This window comes from Sus scrofa, chromosome 3, assembly GCF_054392235.1.
Source record: "Sus scrofa isolate SSC_HxYL_T2T_F1_AM1 chromosome 3, Sscrofa_HxYL_maternal_Yorkshire_Landrace_v2.0, whole genome shotgun sequence".
Lineage (NCBI taxonomy): Eukaryota > Metazoa > Chordata > Mammalia > Artiodactyla > Suidae > Sus > Sus scrofa.
Window position 1 is genome coordinate 114,206,326 of NC_139385.1, and position 21,158 is coordinate 114,227,483.

A 21,158-nucleotide genomic window follows, 5' to 3' on the forward strand; every position below is an offset into this window, starting at 1 on the left:
CAGATCCTTAACCCATTGAGCGAGGCCAGGGATCGAACCTGTATCCTCACAGATACTAGCTGGGTTCTTAACCTGCTGAGCCACAATAGGAACTCCCCTGAAATTTTTTCAAAAGCGATTTTACCAATTTGCACTCCCACCAGCAATATTAAAGACTTACAGTTCTTTTAAATATTATAGACATTATTGTTTTGATTTTAATTTTAGCCATCCTGATAGGTGTGCGTTTTGTTAATTTTAAGTCATGATCATACTCTGTTCAGGTTCATAAGCTCATAAAATTGCCACGTTTAATGTAGATGTTTAGCTTATTCACTAAACTTTAACTGAATTTGCTTTTGACTATTTCACATATTACAAGTGAAACGCTATGTAATTTATGTAACAAGCTGCTGAAATTTTATTTATTTATTTATTTTTTATTTATTTTTTGTCTTTTTAGAGCTGCACCTGCGGCACATGGAGGTTCCCAGGCTAAGGGTTGAATCAGAGCTGTGGCTCCCAGCCTGCACCAGAGCCACAGCAACACAGGATCCGAGCCACGTCTGCAACCTACACCACAGCTCACGGCAACACCGGATTCTTAACCCACTGAGTGAGGTCTGGGATCGAACCTGCATCCTCATGGATACTAGTGGGGTTTGTTAACCACTGAGCCACAATGGGAACTCTTGAAATTTTAATCTTATATTGTTACTATTTTTGCCTATGGAAGAAGCAGGCAAAATTTGATCAAGAGTTTTAAGATTCAGTAAGTAAAATAAAAATTGACAGGCTTATTTTGTTACCTGAGTATAAGCTAAAGGGTTAGATATAGAGGTTATATGGACTATGGACTACTTTCTTTCCATTAGCATATTTTTTTTTTCTCTTAGATTTTGATTTCTGAGTTGTAATTTTCTGTTTTTCATATGCAGATTTAAAACTAGTATAATTTCACTGAGAAAAACTTTACCAAATGTTGCCAAAGACAGAGGAATCAGAAACAGATGAGATGGAGGAGGCTACATTCCATTGTTCAAAGTCCTTATTGCCATGATTTAGGAGGGCTTTCTTGGTTGCATTTCTGAATCTATTCCCTGAAAATGTTCCATCTTTTATAGCCTTTGAATACCTTTCTAGCTTTAAGCCCCAAATGTATGTACTGCTTGCTTTGTAATATCAAAATTATTATACCTATGCCATCACATATTTCAATTTTGGACTTGAGAGAATTTATTCTAGTAGACCTTTTCGTATGCTGAAATCTTTGTTCCTATAAGTTAAAATTTACTATTTCAAAAATAGGTGACTTTATAATATCTTAAGTAATATACTGTTACACATAAACACTGAGCACTCAATTACTAGCTCTAAAACATTTGGGGAACTGAACAGTTTTGTATAATTTAAGTTGTGTATAATTTAATTAATAAAAATGTTAAATTTTTGGAGGAGAAAAAAAATTTTTTAAAATAATCATCTCTTTGCCTCCTAACTCCCCAGAAAGTTTTGATGTTTGACTCATGAGTTCTGGTTCAAGATTTTTTTAGTCTTTTTTAGATTTCTTTTGGTCTTTTTTAGTTTTTTTAGGTTTTTTTTTTTTTTTTTTTAGTTTTTTTAGGGTTTTTTTTGTTTTTTAGTTTTTTTTAGTTTTTTTTTTTTTTTTAGTTTTTTTTAGTCTTTTTTAGTCTTTTTTAGATTTCTTTTAGTCTTTTTTCTTTTGTCTTTCTGCCTTTTCTAGGGCCACTCCCTCGGTATATGGAGTTTCCCAGGCTAAGGGTCTAATCGGAGCTGTAGCCGCCGGGCCACGCCAGAGCCACAACAACGCGGGATCCGAGCTGTGTCTGCGACCTACACCAGCTCACAGCAATGCCGGATCCTTAACCCTGCTGACCAAAGCCAGGGATCGAACCTGCAACCTCATGGTTCCTCGTTGGATTCATTAATCACTGAGCCACGATGGGAATTCCCTATTCTTAGTCTTTAAAACATTTTGTTCACACACATCTTTCTTTTTAAATAGCTAAGAGGATACATTTTCTGCAGGTTCTTTGGAGTATGTTTACTGTAATAGAAGCAAGTTAAAGTAGTAGGATTTATGCCAAATTGCACTAGTATATGGCCATATAACAGAACTTCCAGTGGACCATTCTTTTTCCTCTTAGACTTCTGTAGTGTTGCAGGGTGAGTTTTGTATGACTGGGAGTCTTTTGTTAAGTTTATATACTAAGTGTATTTGATTTTTTGTTTTTATTTTAACAGCTTTATTGAGACATAATTCATATACATTATGTGATTTCATCTATTTAAAGTGCACAGTTCCATGGTTTTAGTATATTCACCACACTAAACTTCAGAATATTTTTATTGCATCAGAATGAAAAATATGAGACCCTGTACCTTTTATGCTGTTACCTTCCTATCCCCCATAACCTCCTCTCCTAAACCCTTGACCTAAGGAACCATTAATTTATTTTCTGTCTCTATATTTGCCTATTTTGGACATACATATAAATGAAGTCATATAATATGTAGTCTTTTGTGACTGGCTTCTTTCATTTAGCATAATGTTTTAAATGTTCACTTATGGTGCTTTATTATTGGTAGCATTATTTGTGCTTCATTCCTTTTATTTTTTTTTTTTATTTTTTTTTTTTTTGTCTTTTGTCTTTTTGTTGTTGTTGTTGCTATTTCTTGGGCCGCTCCTGCGGCATATGGAGGTTCCCAGGCTAGGGGTTGAATCGGAGCTGTAGCCACTGGCCTACGCCAGAGCCACAGCAACGCAGGATCCCAGCCGCGTCTGCAACCTACACCACAGCTCACGGCAACGCCAGATCGTTAACCCACTGAGCAAGGGCAGGGACCGAACCCGCAACCTCATGGTTCCTAGTCGGATTCGTTAACCACTGCACCACGACGGGAACTCCATGTGCTTCATTCCTTTTAAAGACTGAATGATATTCTATTGTATAGGTATACCACATTTTATTTATTCATTCATTGTTAGAAGGCATTTGGGTTGTTTCCATCTTTTGGCCTATGAATAATGCTGTAATTATATTAATAAAACATGTTTATGTAGAATATGTGATAATGAATGATGATGTTATAAGGTAAGGGTTCAGCTTCATTCTCTTGTGCCTATCCCATTTTCCCAGCACCATTTGTTGGAAAGGGTATGTATTTTTTCCTCCACTGAATGGTCTTGGCACCCTTGTCAGCAATTAGTTGGTCATGTGAACTAATTTCTGAACTCTCAGTTCTTTTGCATTGATCTATATGGCAAATCCTTTTTTTTTTTTTTTTTTTTTTTTTTTTTTTTTAATGGCTGCACCAGAGCACATGGGAATTCCCTGACTAGGGATTCAGTCCAATGCTGGACCCTTTAATCCACTTTGCCAAGCGGGAGATTGAACCCACGCCTTCACAGTGATCCAAGCTGCTGCAGTCAGATTCTTAACCCACTGCATCACAGGGGAAACTCCCATATGTCAGTTATTATGTCAGTACTAGACTCTTGATTACTACTGCTTTGTAGTTGTTAGTCTTCAAAATAGGAAATGAGTCCTCTTATTTTGTTATTTTTTCAAGATTGTCTATTAGGTCTCTTGCACTTCTATATGAATTTTAGACTTGTCAGTTTCTATGGAAGATTAGCTTGGATTCTGTTGGTGATTGGAGTGAATGTAAAAGATCACTTTGGGAGAGTTCCTGTCATGGCTCAGTGGTTAAAGAACCTGACTGGCATCCATGAGGACGCAGGTTTGATCCCTGGCCTTGCTCAGTGGGTTAAGGATCCAGCGTTGCCGTGAGCTGTGGTGTAGGTTGCAGATGTGGCTTGGATCCCGTGTTGCTGTGGCTCTGGCGTAGGCCGGCGGCTACAGCTCCGATTCTACCCCTAGCCTGGGAACTTCCATATGCTGTGGGTGCGGCCCTAAAAAAGACAGACCAAAAAAAAAAAAATCACTTTGGGTACTGTTGCCATCTTTAATCATGGGATGCTTTTCCATTTGTTTAGACCTTTAATTTCTTCCAAAAATGTTCTGTGGTTTGTAGACTATTTTTTACAATTCTTTTGTTAAATTTATTCCTTTTTAAAGGCATGAATGAACCTTTCCACAGAAGAAAATCATGGATTTGCAGAATAGACTTGTGGTTGCCAAGGGGGAGGGTGAGAGGGAGGGAGTGGGGTGGTTGGGGAGCTTGGGGTTAATAGATACAAATTATTGCCTTTGGAATGGATTGGCAATGAAATCCTGCTGTGTAGCACTGGGAACTATGTCTAGTCACTTATGATGGAGCATGATATGTGAAAATAGAATGTGTACATGTATGTGTAACTGGGTCACCATGCTGTACAGTAGGAAAAAAAATTGTATCGAGGAAATAACTATTACAAATAAATTTATTCCTTTTTTGATGCTGTTATAAATAGAATTATTTTCTTAATTTCATTTTCAGATCATTCGTTGCAAGTTTGCAGAAATATAGTTGATCTTTTCATATTGACCTTGTATTCTCAACCTTGGTCCACTTACTTACTTGTTCCAGTAGCTTTTTGGTGGGCTCTTTAGAGTTTTCTCTAAATAAGATCATGTCACCTGTAAATAATAGTTTTACTTTTTCCTTTACAATTTGAGTACCTTTTATCTGTCTTTCTTGGCCAATTGTCCTGTCTAGAATCTACAGTACAGTGTTGAGTACAAGAGGTAAGAGTGAATCTCCTTATCTCTTTCCTAATCGTTAGGAAGAAAGCATCTAGGTTTTCACCATCATGTATGCTGTTAGCTGTAGGACTTTTTTGTAGATGTTTCATAATCAAGTTCAGGAAGTTCTTCTCTTCTCCTAGTGTGTTGAGAGGATTTTTGTTTTTTAATCACAAATGGATGTTGAATTTCCTCAATGCTTTTTCTGCATCTATTGATAATGATCGTATGGTTTTTCTTTAGCTTATTGATGTGATTGATCACATTATTAATTTTTGAATACTTGAGTTAGCCTTGCATCCCTGGAATAAGTCCCATTTAGTTGTGGTGTATAATTCTTTTTTATACAATGTTGGATTCAGTTTGCTATTCTTTTTTTAATATTTTTGCATCTAATGTTCATGAGATATATTGGTCTTTCATTTTTCTTTCTTCTAATGTCTTTATCAGGTTTTGGTATTAAGATAACCCTGGCTTTATAGAATGAGTTAGGAAGTATTCCCTCTGCTTCTGTTTCCTGGAAGAGCTTAGATAGAACTGGTATCATTTCTTCCTTAAATGTATAGAATTTACCAGTGAAACTGTCTGAACTTGGTTCATTCTTTTTTTTTTTTTTGGTCTTTTTTTGCTATTTCTTGGGCCGCTCCCGAGGCATATGGAGGTTCCCAGGCTAGGGGTCGAATCAGAGCTGTAGCCACCGGCCTATGCCAGAGCCACAGCAACATGGGATCCGAGCCGTGTCTGCGACCTACACCACAGCTCACGGCCACGCTGGATCATTAACCCACTGAGCAAGGGCAGGGACCGAACCTGCAACCTCATGGTTCCTAGTCGGATTCGATAACCACTGCGCCACGACGGGAACTCCAGAACTCCGGTTCATTCTTTTTTGAAGGTAATTAATTATTGATTACATTTCTTACAGTAGCTAGTAGGCCTATTTAGATGATCTATTTTTTTTCTCCTGTGAGTTTGGTAGGTTGTGTCTTTGAAACAACTGATTATCAAAATTATGGGTTTAGAGTTTTTACTATTATTTTATTATTTAATGTCCATGAAATTAGTGGTTTTGACTCCTCTTTGATGTCTGATATTATTAACTTGTTTTTTCTCTGTCACATCAATTTTATTGATCTTTTCAAAGGACCAGCTTTTCGTTCCACTGAGTTTTAATTTTTTTTTCCCGTTTTCTGGATAACCTGTTTTCATGTGTTCAGTTTTACTGTTTTCTGTTCTAGTTTTATATTGCTTCTTTAGGTTATATTACCCTCTAGTTTCCTAAGGTGGAAGTTTAAATGATTGGTTTTAGATCTTTTTTCCTAATATATGCACCAGTGCTATAAATTCTCCTGTAACTACTGCTTTTTCTGCATTTCACTTATTTTCATAAGTTGTATTTTCATTTTCACTTCATAGTTAAAATGTTTTAAAGTTTCTGTTGAGACTTTTTCTTTGACCCATATATTATTTAGAAGTATATTTTAGTAACTCCAGCTATTTTGGGGTTTTCCAGCTATGTTTTTGTTAAACGATTTCTAATTCCATTGTGGTATGAGAACATATTTTGTATGATCTGTTTCTTTAAAAATATTTTTTAAGTTTTGTTCTAAGGTTCAGGATGTGTTCTGTTTTGGTCAGTGTTCTGTATGAGCTTGAGAGGAATGTATACTGTGTTGTTTGATGAAGTATTTGTAATGACATTAGATCCCCTTGATTGCTGATGCTGTTCAGTTCAACTATATCCTTCCTGATGCTCTGTCTCTTGGATCTGTCAATGACATTTAGGGGTTTGAAGTCTCCAAGTATAATAGTGGATTTGTCTATTTCTCCTTGCAGTTCAGTTTTTATCCCACATATTTTGACACTTTGTTATTAGACACATACACATTAAAGATTGTTAAGTTTTTCTGGGAATTGAACCCTGTATCACATGTAATACCACTCTTTATTTTGATAATTTCCTTCTTCCGAAGTCAGTTCTGTCTGAAATTAATATAGTTACTCTAGATTTTGTTTGATTACTATTAGCAGGGGTGTCTTATGTTTAAACTGGGTTTTTTGCAGACAGCAAATAGTTGGGTCTTTTTTTTTTTTAATCCACAGTGACAGTTTCTGTCATTTAATTGGTTTGTTTGTTTGTGTATTTTGGCCTTACCAGGGATTGAACCTGTACCACAGCAGCAACCAGCCAGAGCCGCAGCAGCGATAGCATTGGATCCTTAACCAATTATGGAGCCACCAGGGAACTCCTTAATTGGTTTATTTATTAGATCATGCATATCTAAAGTGATTATCAATAGGGTTGGATAATTACTTCTCATGTTTGTAATTATTTCTGTCTTTTGTCTTTGTTATTTTTAATTTTCTTTTTCTGCCTTCTCTAGCTTTAATTGACTATTTTATATGATTCCATATTCTGTCCTTTCTTAGTATATCTATTATATGTCTTTGAGCGTTTTTTTTTAAATTGGTTGCCTGGAGTTTGCAGCATACATTTACATCTAATCTAAGTCTGCTTTAGAATAATACTGCTTCATGGGTATATAGGTACCTTACGACAGAATATTCCCAATGCCTCTGTCCTGTCCCTTGTGTTGTTGTTACTTTCCTCTGTGTCTGTATCATAGTCATGCGATATATTGTTGCTGGCACTTTGAACATACAGTTGTCTGTTAGCTGAATTAGAATAAGAAGAATAAAAGATTTTCTTTTACTTTCTAGTCTTTCTCGGACATTCTTTCATATATGTGTCTGAGTTTCTGACCTATTTCTCTTTGAGGGACCTTTTTAACATTTCTTGCAAGGCAGGAGTACTGGTGACACCTCCTCAGTTTTTGTCTAAGGAAGACTTTATTTCTCCTTCCCTTTTGTAGCATAACTTTGCTGGATACAGAATTCTAGGTTGGTGGCTTTTTTCTTTCTTAAATATTTCACGTCCTTCTCTTCCTGTTTGTGTGGTTTCTGATAAGAAGTCCAAAGTGAGTCTTAGCTGCCTTTGTTCCTGTGTAGGTGAAGTGTTTTTTGTCTCTTGCTTCTTTCAAGATTTCCTCTTTGTCTTTTTATTTTGCAGTTAGACTGTGATATGCCTGGTATAGATCTTCGGTATTTATCCTGTTTGGTATTCTTTTACCTTCTTGGATCTTTGTTTAGTATTTGCCATTAATTTTAGAAAATTCGTAGCCGTTATTATTTCTGGTGTTTCTTTTATGCCTTTCTCCTCCTTCTGGAATTTATATTACACCTGTGTAATTGTTCCACAGTTCTTGGGTGGTCTTTCTATAATTCTAAACCTTTTTTTCTCTATGCCTTTCAGTTTGGGAAGTTTCTGTTGATATATGTTCACATTCACTGATTCTTTCTTGGCCTCGTCCAATCTGTGGATAAATATATTAAAGGCATTCTTTATTCCTGTTACAGTGTTTTGTTTTGTTTTTTATATCTAGCATTTTCTTTTGATTTGTTCTTAGAGTTTCCATCTCTGCTTACATTTCCTGTTTTTGCACATTTTTACTTTTTTCATCAGCGCCCTTATATTAATTCTTAGTTTGTTTTTTTAAAGATTTTTATTAATCCTGGTTATTTTAAATTTACTGTCTCAGGTCAAAGTCTATGTCATGTGAGTCTGGTTCTGATACTTGCTTTGTCTTGTCAGTCTGTTTTTTCTTGTCTTTTGGCATGGCTTGTAATATTTTTTTTTTGAAAGTCGGACATGAAATTATCAGAAAATAGGAACTAAAGTTTAAGTTCTTTGTGTGAGGTTTTATGTTAATCTAGGTCTAGCTCAGAGATGATCTTTGTTTAATATTTTCTTTTGCTGTAGGCCCCAGAGACTTCAGTTTTCTCTCCGTCCATCATTGTCCTTGGGTTTCCTTAAGAACTCCTTAAATAGAATCTATGTCTTGGAGCTTTCTCTTTTTCTCAGTTGTAATCTACTGTCATCATAGTGGAGCCCTGTTGATGTAAGTAAGAATGGGTGAAGAAAGCTATATCACTTTATGGTTAAATCTCAGTTTCTCAGGTAGGCCTGAGTCCTGGGCTATGACCTTCTGAAGTGTTTCTTAGCCATAAACATTTTTTTCCTCCCTTTACTTGGGACAAGAAGGCTAGAGGTTGCTGGGGTTGATGAATTAACCTTTCCCAGGGTTAGATAAAGCTCTGATAGGGTAGTTTATTTTAGAGGGTAGGCCTTTGTCATGGGGCTGCTTTCATTGGTTACTTGTGAATGTGAAAAATGGTCTGTGCCCCCCACCTCCCCGAGTCCTGAGAAAAGTTTTCTCATAACTTTACCTTGAGAACCTCAGGAAAACTCCTTGAGGTAAAACCCAGAAAAGTGGGGACCTGTGAAGCCTGAACCTCCACAGAGTTCTTAGGTCTTAAGCTAATCCACTGCTAGATTCCAATAGTTTGTCCAAATTACAATTTAAGTATTTCTTCCAGTCGCTCTAGTGGCTTCTCTTGCCATTAAACTGACCTCAGCTTGTGATTCTTTGTATTTGCCTGCCTCTCCAGATTTCAGGGTGCAGCTTGCTGTGTGACCTCAATTCTCTGATCTAATAAATAAAGAAAGGTCATTGATTTTCATATTGAGCTTTTTGTTGTTGTGAGACTGGTGTGATGATTTCTTAGCTTTTTTACATGGGAACTGGAAGTCCAGTGGAAGACTATAAAAGTCAAATCTCCACACTAAACCTTAATTTAATAACTAGATATGTTTCCCCTTTCTGTTCCGGTAGTACTCAGGTACACTTAAAGATGCATAACAAAATTTACCATTTTAACCTTTTTTTTTTTTTTTGTCTTTTTGCCATTTCTTCGTCCGCTCCCGTGGCATGTGGAAGTTCCTAGGCTAGGGGTCCAATGGGAGCTGTAGCCGCCAGCCTATGCCAGAGCCACAGCAACATGGGATCCGAGCTGCATCTGCAACCTACACCACAGCTCACAGCAACGCTGGATCCTTAACCCACTGAGCAAGGCCAGGGATCGAACCTGCAACCTCATGGTTCCTAGTCAGATTCATTACCACTGAGCCACAACGGGAACTCCCCATTTTAACCATTTTTAAGTGTACAGTTCAGTGGTATTAAGTACATTCATATTATTGTGCAACCATCGCCACCAATCCTTCTCCAGAACTTTTTTATCTTCCCAAACTGAAACTATACACATTAACTTCCTCATTCCTCTCCTTCCTCCAGACCCTGATAACCACTTTTCTACTTTCTTCTGTCTCTACGAGTTGGACTACTCTGGGTACCTCATATAAGAAGAATCATATATGTTGTTTTATGTCTGGGCTTATTTTACTTAGCATGTCTTCTAGGTCAAGGACACCTTTTAACCAGAAATTTTTTTTAAGGTTATTTAAATTCATTCTTGTTTAGTGTGTGCCTACGTTGATATAGTTGTCCTTTGTCTGAGCTTGTGACTTGGGGCTCTCACCTGTGTGTCCAGCCTCAAAAGGGAGGAGTTAAACATGGGGGTGGGTGATATGTTAGTCTTAAATAGTTTTAAGAGTGTAATGTTTCTTAATTTGTTCTAGGACTTGGAGAGTATTACTTTTTTTGCTCTTTAGGGCCGCAGCCACGGCATATGGGGGTTCCCAGGCTAGGGGTCCAATTGGAGCTACAGCTGCCAGCCTATGCCAGAGCCACAGCAACACTGGATCTGAACTGCGTCTGCGACCTACACCACAGCTCATGGCAACGCCGGATCCTTATCCCACTGAGCAAGGCCAGGGATTGAACCCACAACCTCATGGTTCCTAGTCGGATTCGTTTCCGCTTTGCCGCAGCAGGAACACCTTGCCGTTTTTACTCAAATGAGAACTCTGTATCATGCTTGGTGGTCAGAATGTCTATATTCATTCCATCCACTGATTTGGGTGTTTAGGGTTAATAACCTACTTCCTGAATTAGGTGCTAGTTATAAACAGCTTAAGGATCTGTGATTTTTTTTTTTTTTTTTTTTTAAAGAGGGATGCCTGACTACTATTGTAGTGTTCTGTGATCTTTAATCTCGTTCTTTTGTCTCTTTTCCTGCTGGCTGTGATGAATTATTATGGTGTCTGGATAGGCCTTTGTTCTTCCAGTCTGCCCAGGTGTTGGAGTCCTTAGGCCTGTAGTCAGGGTGTGTGGTCTTGATAATAGAGACTGGCTTGACCACCAACTCTGTATTCTCTGTATTTTATGTTTACCTAGCTATTGTTTTACTTTGTTGCTAGAAAACTATTGTCATTCCGGTGTGAAACAATTTGTTTCTTGTTATTTAGGGTAGATGAGGATTCTTTATTGTTGATAATTGTATTGGTTAGTTTTTTTGGCAGGGGTTTATGTTTATTCACTCTAATGTCTGACTTCATTAAAAGTTCGAGTTTTCACATTTCCTTTTGCATTTGAGATTTTTTTCAATAATTTATTTTATTGTAGAATTAAGATCATTTTCAGAGTTTGAGTTTTAAGGCTCTTTTGGTCCTACAGTAGTAAGTGATATCAGATTACTATTTTTCAAGTTATTAAGTTTGCTTTTACTAACTTATGGCAGCAAATGGTACCTGTTATCATTGAGGCTTCTTCTGGAATTCACTAGAATGCTCCCTGAGGGCAGGAATTTTTGTTCTTTTTCACTACAGTATCCCTAGAACCTGGAACAGTGGCTAGCAATGATAGGGCTTTAATAAATATTTGTTGAATGAATGTATGTGAATGTATTAAATTTATCAGTATTCAGTATATTAGAGATAGCAAGACTTCTTAATTTCAAGTTTTGAAATATCAAAACTTTCTGGTTTTTGATTACCTGGAGTTCCTGATTTACCTTCTTTTTAATTCTTTTATTGACTAATCAATTTAGTATTTTTTAAACATTTCCATTACAGGGGAAACTAAGAAGAGGTGATATATAGTCAATAGATTTTTTTTATGAGACGCAAATTCTTTTTAAAGTTTATTTTGGAGAACTTAAGGTTAATAAATATCTTAGCCTCTGATTTCAGTTATCTGTGTTTTTAAAATTTGTCTTGTTCATGTATTGTTTCTAGGAATAATTAAAAGGATCATGTTTCTTCTATATCTCTTACCCATGCTCAAAAGGGAACACATTGAAGCTTAATAATTAAAAAATTTAATGTATTAATTGAGCAAATATTTTGAGTGTCTACTGCAAGCCAGGAACTATTCTCTGTTCTGGGAATACAGCTTTATGTTCTAAGAGAAAAAAAGACAAAACTTTCCTTCTTCATGGAACTTATATTCTCATAGGAGAGATAGAGAAACAAGGTAAATAAGTAAAATGTATAATAAAAACAAATTTCTCTAACAGGGTAGATTCTTTGTAATTTCCTTGTATAGGCTGGGCCTTTTAAACTGTTCATTAAATACCATTTTGATGTTGTTAGGGAATGAGAGAGCCTAGTACAGGGCAAGACACTTTGGTAGGAACAGTTTAGTAAACAAAGATGGAGTTTACAGCCCATGCTCTCCATACTTGTGTCACAAGAACTGCAGTGCAAAGCCATTTAAAGAAAACTACCTGCAATGTCAGTAATATGCTTCAAGAGTTCAGAAAAGTCAGACTTTCTTGACTGCTGTTTTCATCTAGGCAGAGAGCAGGTGGAACAAAGCTGTAGAGATACTAAACAACATATATATTTGGGAATAGTGACCTTTTTGGTGTGGTAGACGCAGGAAGGTGTGTGTGTGTGTGCACGCGCGCGCGCGTTGGAGGGTACTTACAGGAACTAGCAGAAGCAGAGATAGAAAAAATAAGTTAAAGGTGGGTTGTATGACCAGGTCTCCAGATGGTCCTTTAAGTAAATGGGGAGCCGCAGATGACTTTTTAGCAGGATAGTGGCATGATTACATTTCTTGAGAAAATTAACTGACTATGGGAAGGATAGGTTGGAATGTGCAACAGAGGTGCAAGACTATTTGGAGCATCTGAAGTGTAGCCCAGGGGCAAGACCACTGTTGGACTTGTAGAGAGTGTAGTGTGAATCCTCTGATCCCTATGAAAGGTGCCCTTGAAGCAAAGGTCTGTAATATATAGTGTGAAAGGAGTTGTGCAGTGTGGCAGCCTTGTGACCAACAGAGGGGCGAGGGCCTTAAGCTGAAGATCCAAAAAGTGAAGAAGAGAGTCATAGCGAACTTTATAATTGACAGCATAGGTAAGCTACTGTGGATGGGAGTTTTGTGGAAAAATAATGATTATAGATAGTTTAAAGTTTAAGACTGATCTTCTCAGTAGGTGATGATTGGACAGTACTTTTTCTCCCACCTTATATATTCCTGTTCATAAATTGTTTCATCCCTCATTGAGACTACCTTACACATCTTTTCTCCACCCCTATTTTGGGCTTTATTATTTGTTCTGGACTGTATATTGAAGTTTTTTTTGGTTTGTTTTTTGTTTTTTTGTTTTTTGTTTTTTGGTCTTTTTGCTATTTCTTGGGCCGCTCCCGAGGCATACAGAGGTTCCCAGGCTAGGTGTTGAATGGGAGCTGTAGCCACCGGCCTACGCCAGAGCTACAGCAACGCGGGATCCGAGCCGCCTCTGCAACCTACACCGCAGCTCACCGCAACGCCGGATCGTTAACCCACTGAGCAAGGGCAGGGACCGAACCCTCAACCTCATGGTTCCTAGTCAGATTCGTTAACTACTGCGCCACGACGGGAACTCCCTGTATATTGAAGTTTATTAGAAGTATTCCTGAAACAAAGGAATTTTTCCTATGGGAAGAGGTATTTTGAGTAATAGGTATATGGACTTTAAGTATTCTTAAAGTATAGGGCTCTTAATATATGTCAAAGTTAACTCACTTATTATATCCCAGATTTAATTTTCTTGATAAATTACCTTATGGTATATCAACTTTTGTATAACTCTAATATTTAATTATAACAGTTTAGCCTTGTGATTTCAGCTATAACATTTTATGATGGAAAGTTTTAGGTATATGTCCAAATAGTATAGTATAATGAGCCCCAGTGTACCTGTCAATATTTTGCTGATCTTATTTCATCAGTTTTCATCCCTGCCCTTTTATTTATTAAAAAAAAAAATTGGGGGGGGTGAAAAAATTTAAAACAAATGCCAGGAATATTCTGTCCACCATAAATGCTTGAGTATTTAACAGATAAGGACTTTATTATTATTATTACAGCCACAATACCATTATTACATCAATCAATCATTTTTTTATCTTTTTTTTTTTGGCTGCTCCACGACATAAGGGGTTTCCAGGCTGCAGCTGGGGCAACATTAGATCCTTTAACCCACTATGTGGGGCCGGAGATTAAACCTGCTGTGTGCTGATGCTGCAGAGATAGCACTGATCCCTTGTGCCACAGTGGGAACTCCCAAAAAGTCATCTTTACCCCAGTGTAACACTGTCTAATAAAATATAACCTGGATTCAGATTTCCCTTTTGTTTTTGAAAAAAATCTTTTTTTTAGTTGGATTGTTTGAATCAGGTTTCAAACAAGTCTTGTTATTTTTAAAGAGAAAATTAAGGCAGTGTGAAAACATTTTGGTATAAGCTATTCTAGGAGAGCAATGCTGTTTTGACAGCCATTCTGTCTGGAACTTAGTTTGTGCAAGGAGGTGTCAAAATAGCTAGTATCTGTTTTTTATGATTTTTAAACATTTTAAGAAATCTTTCCAAAATGGGGGAAGGTGTGTGACCCCCACTTATCTAAAAGCCAAGAGTGTGAAAATGTGAGCAGATTCGAGAAGGTTCGGGTTTGGAGGAAGACCACATCTCTCGAAGTCAAAGCACCCCACTTGGGATTTGGGACTATTTTTGTAACTTCTTGTGTAATGTTACAGTATATTTTATCCCCCTGGACTTAACTTCCTCATCTGTAAAATAAGGAGTGAGTAATTTCTTACATTCCTTTTGGGTTCTTAATTTTTTGTGTTTTATTTTATGCTTATGCTTGACATTAACAGGATTCTCAGAGTTGGATTGGTGGAAACAATGAACCATTGACTGGCTTTACATGGCGAGGTGGTTGCGAAAGAGAAACAACAGGCATACAAGTCTGGAATGAAGTATTTGTGATTGACAGACCTAATGGAACAAAAGTAAAAATCTCTTTGTAGTTTTTGTTTGTTGGTTTTTTTTTTTTTTTTTTTAACTATTTTTTCATATTCTTTCTTAAACAAAACTGAACTATTAATGCCTGATAATTTTAACATGTAGATTATTATGTCAAAATGTGTGAGATTAATTTAGAGTACTTTTCTTAATTATTGATTCTGATATATGATTTTTATAGTCACTATTGGTGAGTTTTTTTACTTAGTATTTTAAACTTTTAAATTCCTAGGTGGCTGTGCTGCTAATGGATACCCAGGGTGCCTTTGATAGCCAGTCAACTATCAAAGATTGTGCAACAGTGTTCGCTTTGAGCACTATGACTAGCTCTGTCCAGGTGAGACACAGATGTGCTGTGGTATGATCAGTTGAGATAATCCTTATGCATTTGCTTTTCCTCAGAATGCCTTTTGATTGAAGGAAAAAAAGAATCAAAATTAGAGAAGCTATTTACATTTCTCTGTTTGCTGTTTTGGCTCACAATGTGAAATTTCATACTTTGAGTACTTATCAGGGAAGCAGTAAACCAAATAAATAGCCCATCCTTTTGGTATTTCATCTTAGCATCTATGCTTTTTTTTTCTTCTTAAAGGAAAATATAGGAGTTCCTTGGTGGCTTAGCAGTTAAAGATTTGTTGTTGTCACTGCTGTGACTGGAGTTCTAGCCCTAGCCCAGGAACTTCCTCATGCCACAGGTGTGGCCAAAAAAATGTTATCCTTAACTGAATATAAGGATATTCAGTTGATTTCCTAGTTTGTCATAACCTATTGTGGGAAAAAAAAAAATGAATATATATGTATGGCTGATTCACTTTGCTATACACTTGAAACTAATACAACATTGTAAATCAACTCTACTCCAGTAAAATAAAATTTTTTTGAAAGAGATTTTCAGTTGATATTGAATTCAATTGAATTCAGTCATATGGCTGCCAGTTACAGTCAAATGTAGAGATTATCTTTATTTTATGGCTAAACCAAACAACAAAACCAAGTAGTTAAATTTAGTTTTCTACTCAATGTATGTTAACTAGTACTCAGTTATTTGAATTAATGTGAGTAGAGGCGTAAGGATTAATTCATATTTAACTTAGGAAACCTAAATGATTTTTATATAGTAAACTAAGAACTTATAGCACCTGTTTCATTTAGAAAGGGGTAAAATCCTTTTTTGTTTTGCTTATGCTATACCCTAATTGTGTTTGATATTCTATCAAGTTCTAGTCTCTTCAAACTAGACCATCTCTTTTCTGTAAATTTAGACTGATTAGGCTGAATTAAACCACCACAGGTCATTTTGTATACTTTCTCCTTTCTGAGACCATCTGTGGTTAACCTTTCCTGGCTGAAAAAATAACTATTGAAGTATGGGTGCTTAGGTTGAGCTGGTGATAATGCATCAAGATGTATAGTTGCAAGTGTTTTTATTTATTTTTTGTTTTTTTTGCCTGCCTTTTCTAGGGCTGCACCGGTGGCACATGGAGGTTCCCAGGCTAGGGGTCTAATCAGAGCTGTAGCCACCGGCCTACGCCAGAGCCACAGCAACACGGGATCCGAGCCATGTCTGTGACTTAAACCACAGCTCACAGCAACACCGGATCCTTAACCCACTGAACAAGGCCAGGCATCGAACCTAAAACCTCATGGTTCCTAGTCAGACTTGTTAACCACTGCGCCACGACGGGAACCCCCATATGCAACTTTTTTTTTGGTCTTTTTTTTTAGGGCCGCACCTGCAGCATATGGAGGTTCCCAGGCTAGGGGTCTAATCGGAGCTGCAGCTGCCGCCTACACCACAGCCGTAGCAACTCAGGATCCGAGCTGCATATGGGACCTACACCACAACTCACAGCAATGCAAGATCCTTAACCCACTGAGCAAGGCCAGGGATCGAACCCACAACCTCATGGTTCCTAGTCGGATTCATTTCCACTGCGCCACAACCAGAACTCCGCAAGTATTTTTAAAAGTAATGTGCTTCTCCTAAGATAAGAAATATTTCTTACTGATGGTAAATTATAAATGACACTATCACTGTGTCTTGGAATTTTTGTGATGCTTTCTAGTAGTATCTGGAATGTATGACCAGTCTATGAAATTTCCTATTTGTTTTCTTCCTCAATTTGAAGTATCTGGCTGTCGGAGTGGAAACAAGTTTTGGATATTATAATGAGCTAAAAGAGGGGCGAGTGCTTTCTCCTATGGAGATAGGGATATCTGTTACTATAAATTACATGATGCTATTGCAGACCCTTAGAGTCTCTTTTTATCATTTTGTTCTACCTGTTTTTCTGTAGTCTTGCAGGGTATCACAACTGCCATATTCTTGAGGCAAGCAGAATCCACATCTTTGTGTTTATATTTTTGCATTATAGCCCTTCAGATTAGCTGGCTTTATGACTTTGCCTTAAATTATAAAACAAAGGCGTTCTCTGTCCTAAAACTTGTACCTTGGTGTTCTCTTGATTGTTCAACTTTATGATAACAAGAGGCCTGGTTTTGGAACCCTTAAAGCCACCCATTCACTTTCTTATCTGTAAAATGAGGGTTTTGCCCATCTTGCTTGTCTCACATGTGGTTTTGTGTGTGATCAGGAATGAGATCCAAATGAGATAATGCTTTTTTTTCCCCCTGATTCTCGACGCTAGATTTCTCTCCTTCCTTACAGAAGCTATCTGGGTGATAGATCAATGACAGATTGATCCCTTCATCATATATTCTTTCAACAAATAATTATTGAGCATCTATTAAGTACAACACAGTATGCTGAGTACTAATGATCTGTGATAAACAAATCTTCTTTCCTCTTTGCTACTTGCAACTTGGCCCTAACAGTGAAAGGATCTAAACCTGTTTCTAAAAGCTAAGGCACATATGGGTGAGAATAGGTTGGTCATGCTTTCAGTTTTTAAGTTTAAATCTAGAGTTTAATCACCTTAGTCATTAATTACTTTTTTAAGTACCCATTTGGAATTATTCAGCTGAGAATATCACTTTAGGTTTGCTGGCCTATATCAGCTGTTTATATTCTTGACTTCCAGGTGATTTATCACTTACTTGCTATTAGAACAAATTGTTCTATATTTGAAGTAATCCTATTTTCTTAGACATAAGTTATTTCTTAGCAGAGATGACACTCTGGACACCCATTGTTCTCTTTGGTGACCTAGGTCATCTTTTAAAGACCTGACTCAGAAGGACTAGACCTAGTGAATCTTTTTTCCAATTTTTTTTTCTTGTGAGTACTTAACTGCATTATCAGCTCTGGTCTATGTGCCTAGGAAGCCTCCTAAAAAAATGTAAAAAGGGCAAGAGTGCCACCTACTGTTTTGTTTTTTTAGCTATTATAGTCTGATAAAATTTTCATGTTAAGTTATTTAGACCGATCAGTTTGCCTAAGTAGAAAGAACCATATTAGAGTTGATGGTAGTTGAGGCACCCACTGAATAGCTATTAACTGTATACTACGAATGTTCCGGGGAGGAATTTATCTTTACAGAACTATGCCCTTCACATTTATTGACTTAGAAAAACACTTGGATGGAGTTCCCATTGTGGCTCAGCAGGTTAAGAACCCAACATAATATCTGTGAGAATTTGGGTTCGATTCTTGGCCTCGTCAGTGGGTTAAGGATTCTGGCATTGCCACAACCTGTGGCATAGGTCACAGATGCAGCTTAGATCTGGCACTGCTGTGGCTGTGGTGTAGGGTTGCAGCTGCATCTCTGATTCGACCCCTAGCCCAGGAACTTCCATATGCTGGAAAAAGAAAAGAAAAATAGTTGGGGAAATTCTTAACTTAAAAAAAAAATCATGTTAGAGTTCATACTGTGGTGCAGCAGGTTAAGAATCTGACTGCAGTGGCTCAGGTTGCTGTGGAGGTACAGGTTTGATCCCTGGCCCAGTGTAGTGTGTTAAAGGATCTAGTGTTGCCGAAGCTGTGGCATAGGTCGCAGTTGCGGCTCACATTCAGTCCCTGTTCTGAGAACTTCCATATGCCACGGTGCGGCCATTTAAAAAAAGAGTCATGTTCATAACATTAAAGAAACTTACTGTATAATTACTTTTAAAAAGTCTGCTGTTTTCTTTGCCCCATATGTGTGTATTCATAATTTTTATATAATCTACAACTACTGCTTTCCCTTTAAAGTTTTATCCTGACTGTTAAAAAAAAAAAAGAACATCCTTTACATGGACCACTAGTTAAGATAGTGACTGAATCATTCATTTGTGCTACGGTATAAAATAGCCTTCACTTCCACAGGGAAGGTTATACACAGCTGAGTATTCAAAGTAAAGCACTAATAAAAACAAAATTTTGTTTTAACAGGTATATAATTTGTCTCAAAATATTCAAGAAGATGATCTTCAACACTTGCAAGTATGTATGTCTCAAAGAATGTGTGCCAAAGTATTAAAAATTTAATTCCTACTATGCGGTGACTTTACACCAAGAACCTATGATATTGTAAGAAGATTGATTATTATATGGTTTTAAGTTGATGTACAACTTCTTAACTAGAAGAAATTTAAATATATGATCAGTCTTAAAAAATTAAATGTTTGGCTTTCAAGTGATTTTAAGAGCTCTGATAGCTAGTGATCTGATATAGAACAGCTTCATAGATGTCTTCTTTCAACCTCTTTGGGGGCATTATCTTAAATAATTTGATTTAATAGTTATTTACAGAGTATGGCAGACTTGCAATGGAAGAAATCTACCAGAAACCATTTCAGGTAAATAAATATTTTATCATTTAAAAAATTTATTAAAAAATTAGTAAGTCATATATATCATCTTGGAACTCTGAAGACATGAGGACCTTATGCCAAACTAATTTTTAGCAGCAAATCAAGCAGAGTTGAAACTGTTAATGTCAATGTCATCACCAATTCTCGGTAGCAGCTTACAGGATAGGAAATAGAACAAATGGATTTAGATTGATTCTTAGTACTTTTTACTTAGATTAGATTAAGAAGTTAGTAATGTTTCTCCTAATTAGATGTTAATTCCAAAAATTGAGACAGTTGTGTAAGTTTCTTTTATGCATGATAAACTACTAGACAGTGTGTGTGTGTGGTGTATTACAAGTTGAGGTTAGACCTGTTGTTTTGTATTTTTGTTTCAAATAGAAGAGTTTTGGAATTTATTGTATCTCTCCCCCCTTATGTTTTTTCATTTCTTTTAAATGCTAGGTACAGAATATTAAGCCAGAAATTAACCTGGGTAGAGTTATTTGAGAAGCATTTGCTTTGCTTGCTTCTGTGGAGTCTTATCATGGCAGAGATTTAAAAAAAAAAAAAAAATGAAGCTAATTTCAGATAGTTTCTTTTTTGAAGTAAATGTAATTTATAAGTTGACATAGCACTGTTTGGTTAGTTGTGTCATAGTGGGTGAGACTGTCCACGCTGTTCATCAGTGTGTGAAGTCCTTCCTGTATGGCAGTGTCACTGGTGATTCTTAGTAGGTTTACACTGATTCTGCCTCAGTCTTGTCTGGCTCAAGTAATCACTTTTATGAAATATTTGGGTAGCTTATGGTGTCATTTTGTGTATATGATGAAATATATTCTCCTTTGGCCTATATCACTTTTTCGTGGTTAACATCGCCACCCAGAGGGCGTTTGCCATTATGTCTGGCTACATTTTTGGTTGTCAGTTTTGTGGAGGAAGTTAATGCCACTGGCTTCTAGTTTATAGAGGCCAGATGTGTTGTTCAGTATCCTAAAATGTGTAGGAGTAGGACAGCCAAGCACAGCTAAGAATTATCTGACTCATAAAATGTCAGTCGTGCTGAGTTGAGAAACCTAAGCATGTATGAATAAAAAATTCTGTGAAAGAATTACTTGCTCTAATTAGGTTAGTTGGTCTTGTTACACAACCTTGACTTAAACTTATGATCCATATACCCTGATATGCCTTTTGTTTATTTTTTAAAATCCTATGTTATTGCTTGTGGTAACTCTTTATATAGAGTTGAGGTTCTCAAATGGAGGTAATTGCTTGGTATAAGAGCTGAGACTGTTGTTGGCTTATGTAGGCTCTTGTTATAACTATGAGTAGTATTATTTGCTTTATTTTATTTTATTTTACTTTATTTTTTTATTACTCAAATGTATTTATCACATCTGTAGTTGTATAATGATCCTAACAATCTGATTTCACAGAATTTCCATCCCACAGCCCAAGCACATAGCACATCCCCCTACCCCCCAAACTGTCTCCTCTGTAGACCATAAGTTTTTCAATGTCTCTGAGTCAGCATCTGTTCTGCAAAGTTCAGTCTGTCCTTTTTTTCAGATTCCACATGTCAGTGAAAGCATTTGATGTTGGTGTCTCAGTGTATGGCTGACTTCACTTAGCATGATAGTTTCTGG

At 36.7% G+C, this 21,158-nt stretch overlaps 1 protein-coding gene across 21 annotated transcripts in view; it reads left to right on the top strand.

Moving 5' to 3' along the window:
• Positions 1–21,158, top strand: part of ATL2 (atlastin GTPase 2) — a 71,998-nt gene that overhangs the window by 39,997 nt on the left and 10,843 nt on the right. For 14 of the 21 annotated variants that reach the window (XM_085019524.1, XM_005662612.4, XM_003481236.5 and 11 more), the window contains 4 exons: positions 14,634–14,768; positions 15,014–15,118; positions 19,112–19,162; positions 19,462–19,518. In XM_085019524.1, coding sequence (XP_084875650.1) covers positions 14,634–14,768; positions 15,014–15,118; positions 19,112–19,162; positions 19,462–19,518 — 348 coding nt within the window. Of the gene's footprint in view, positions 1–11,724; positions 11,963–14,633; positions 14,769–15,013; positions 15,119–19,111; positions 19,163–19,461; positions 19,519–21,158 lie in introns of all 21 variants that reach the window. The other 7 variants (XM_085019532.1, XM_085019527.1, XM_085019529.1 and 4 more) reach the window with 1 other exon arrangement.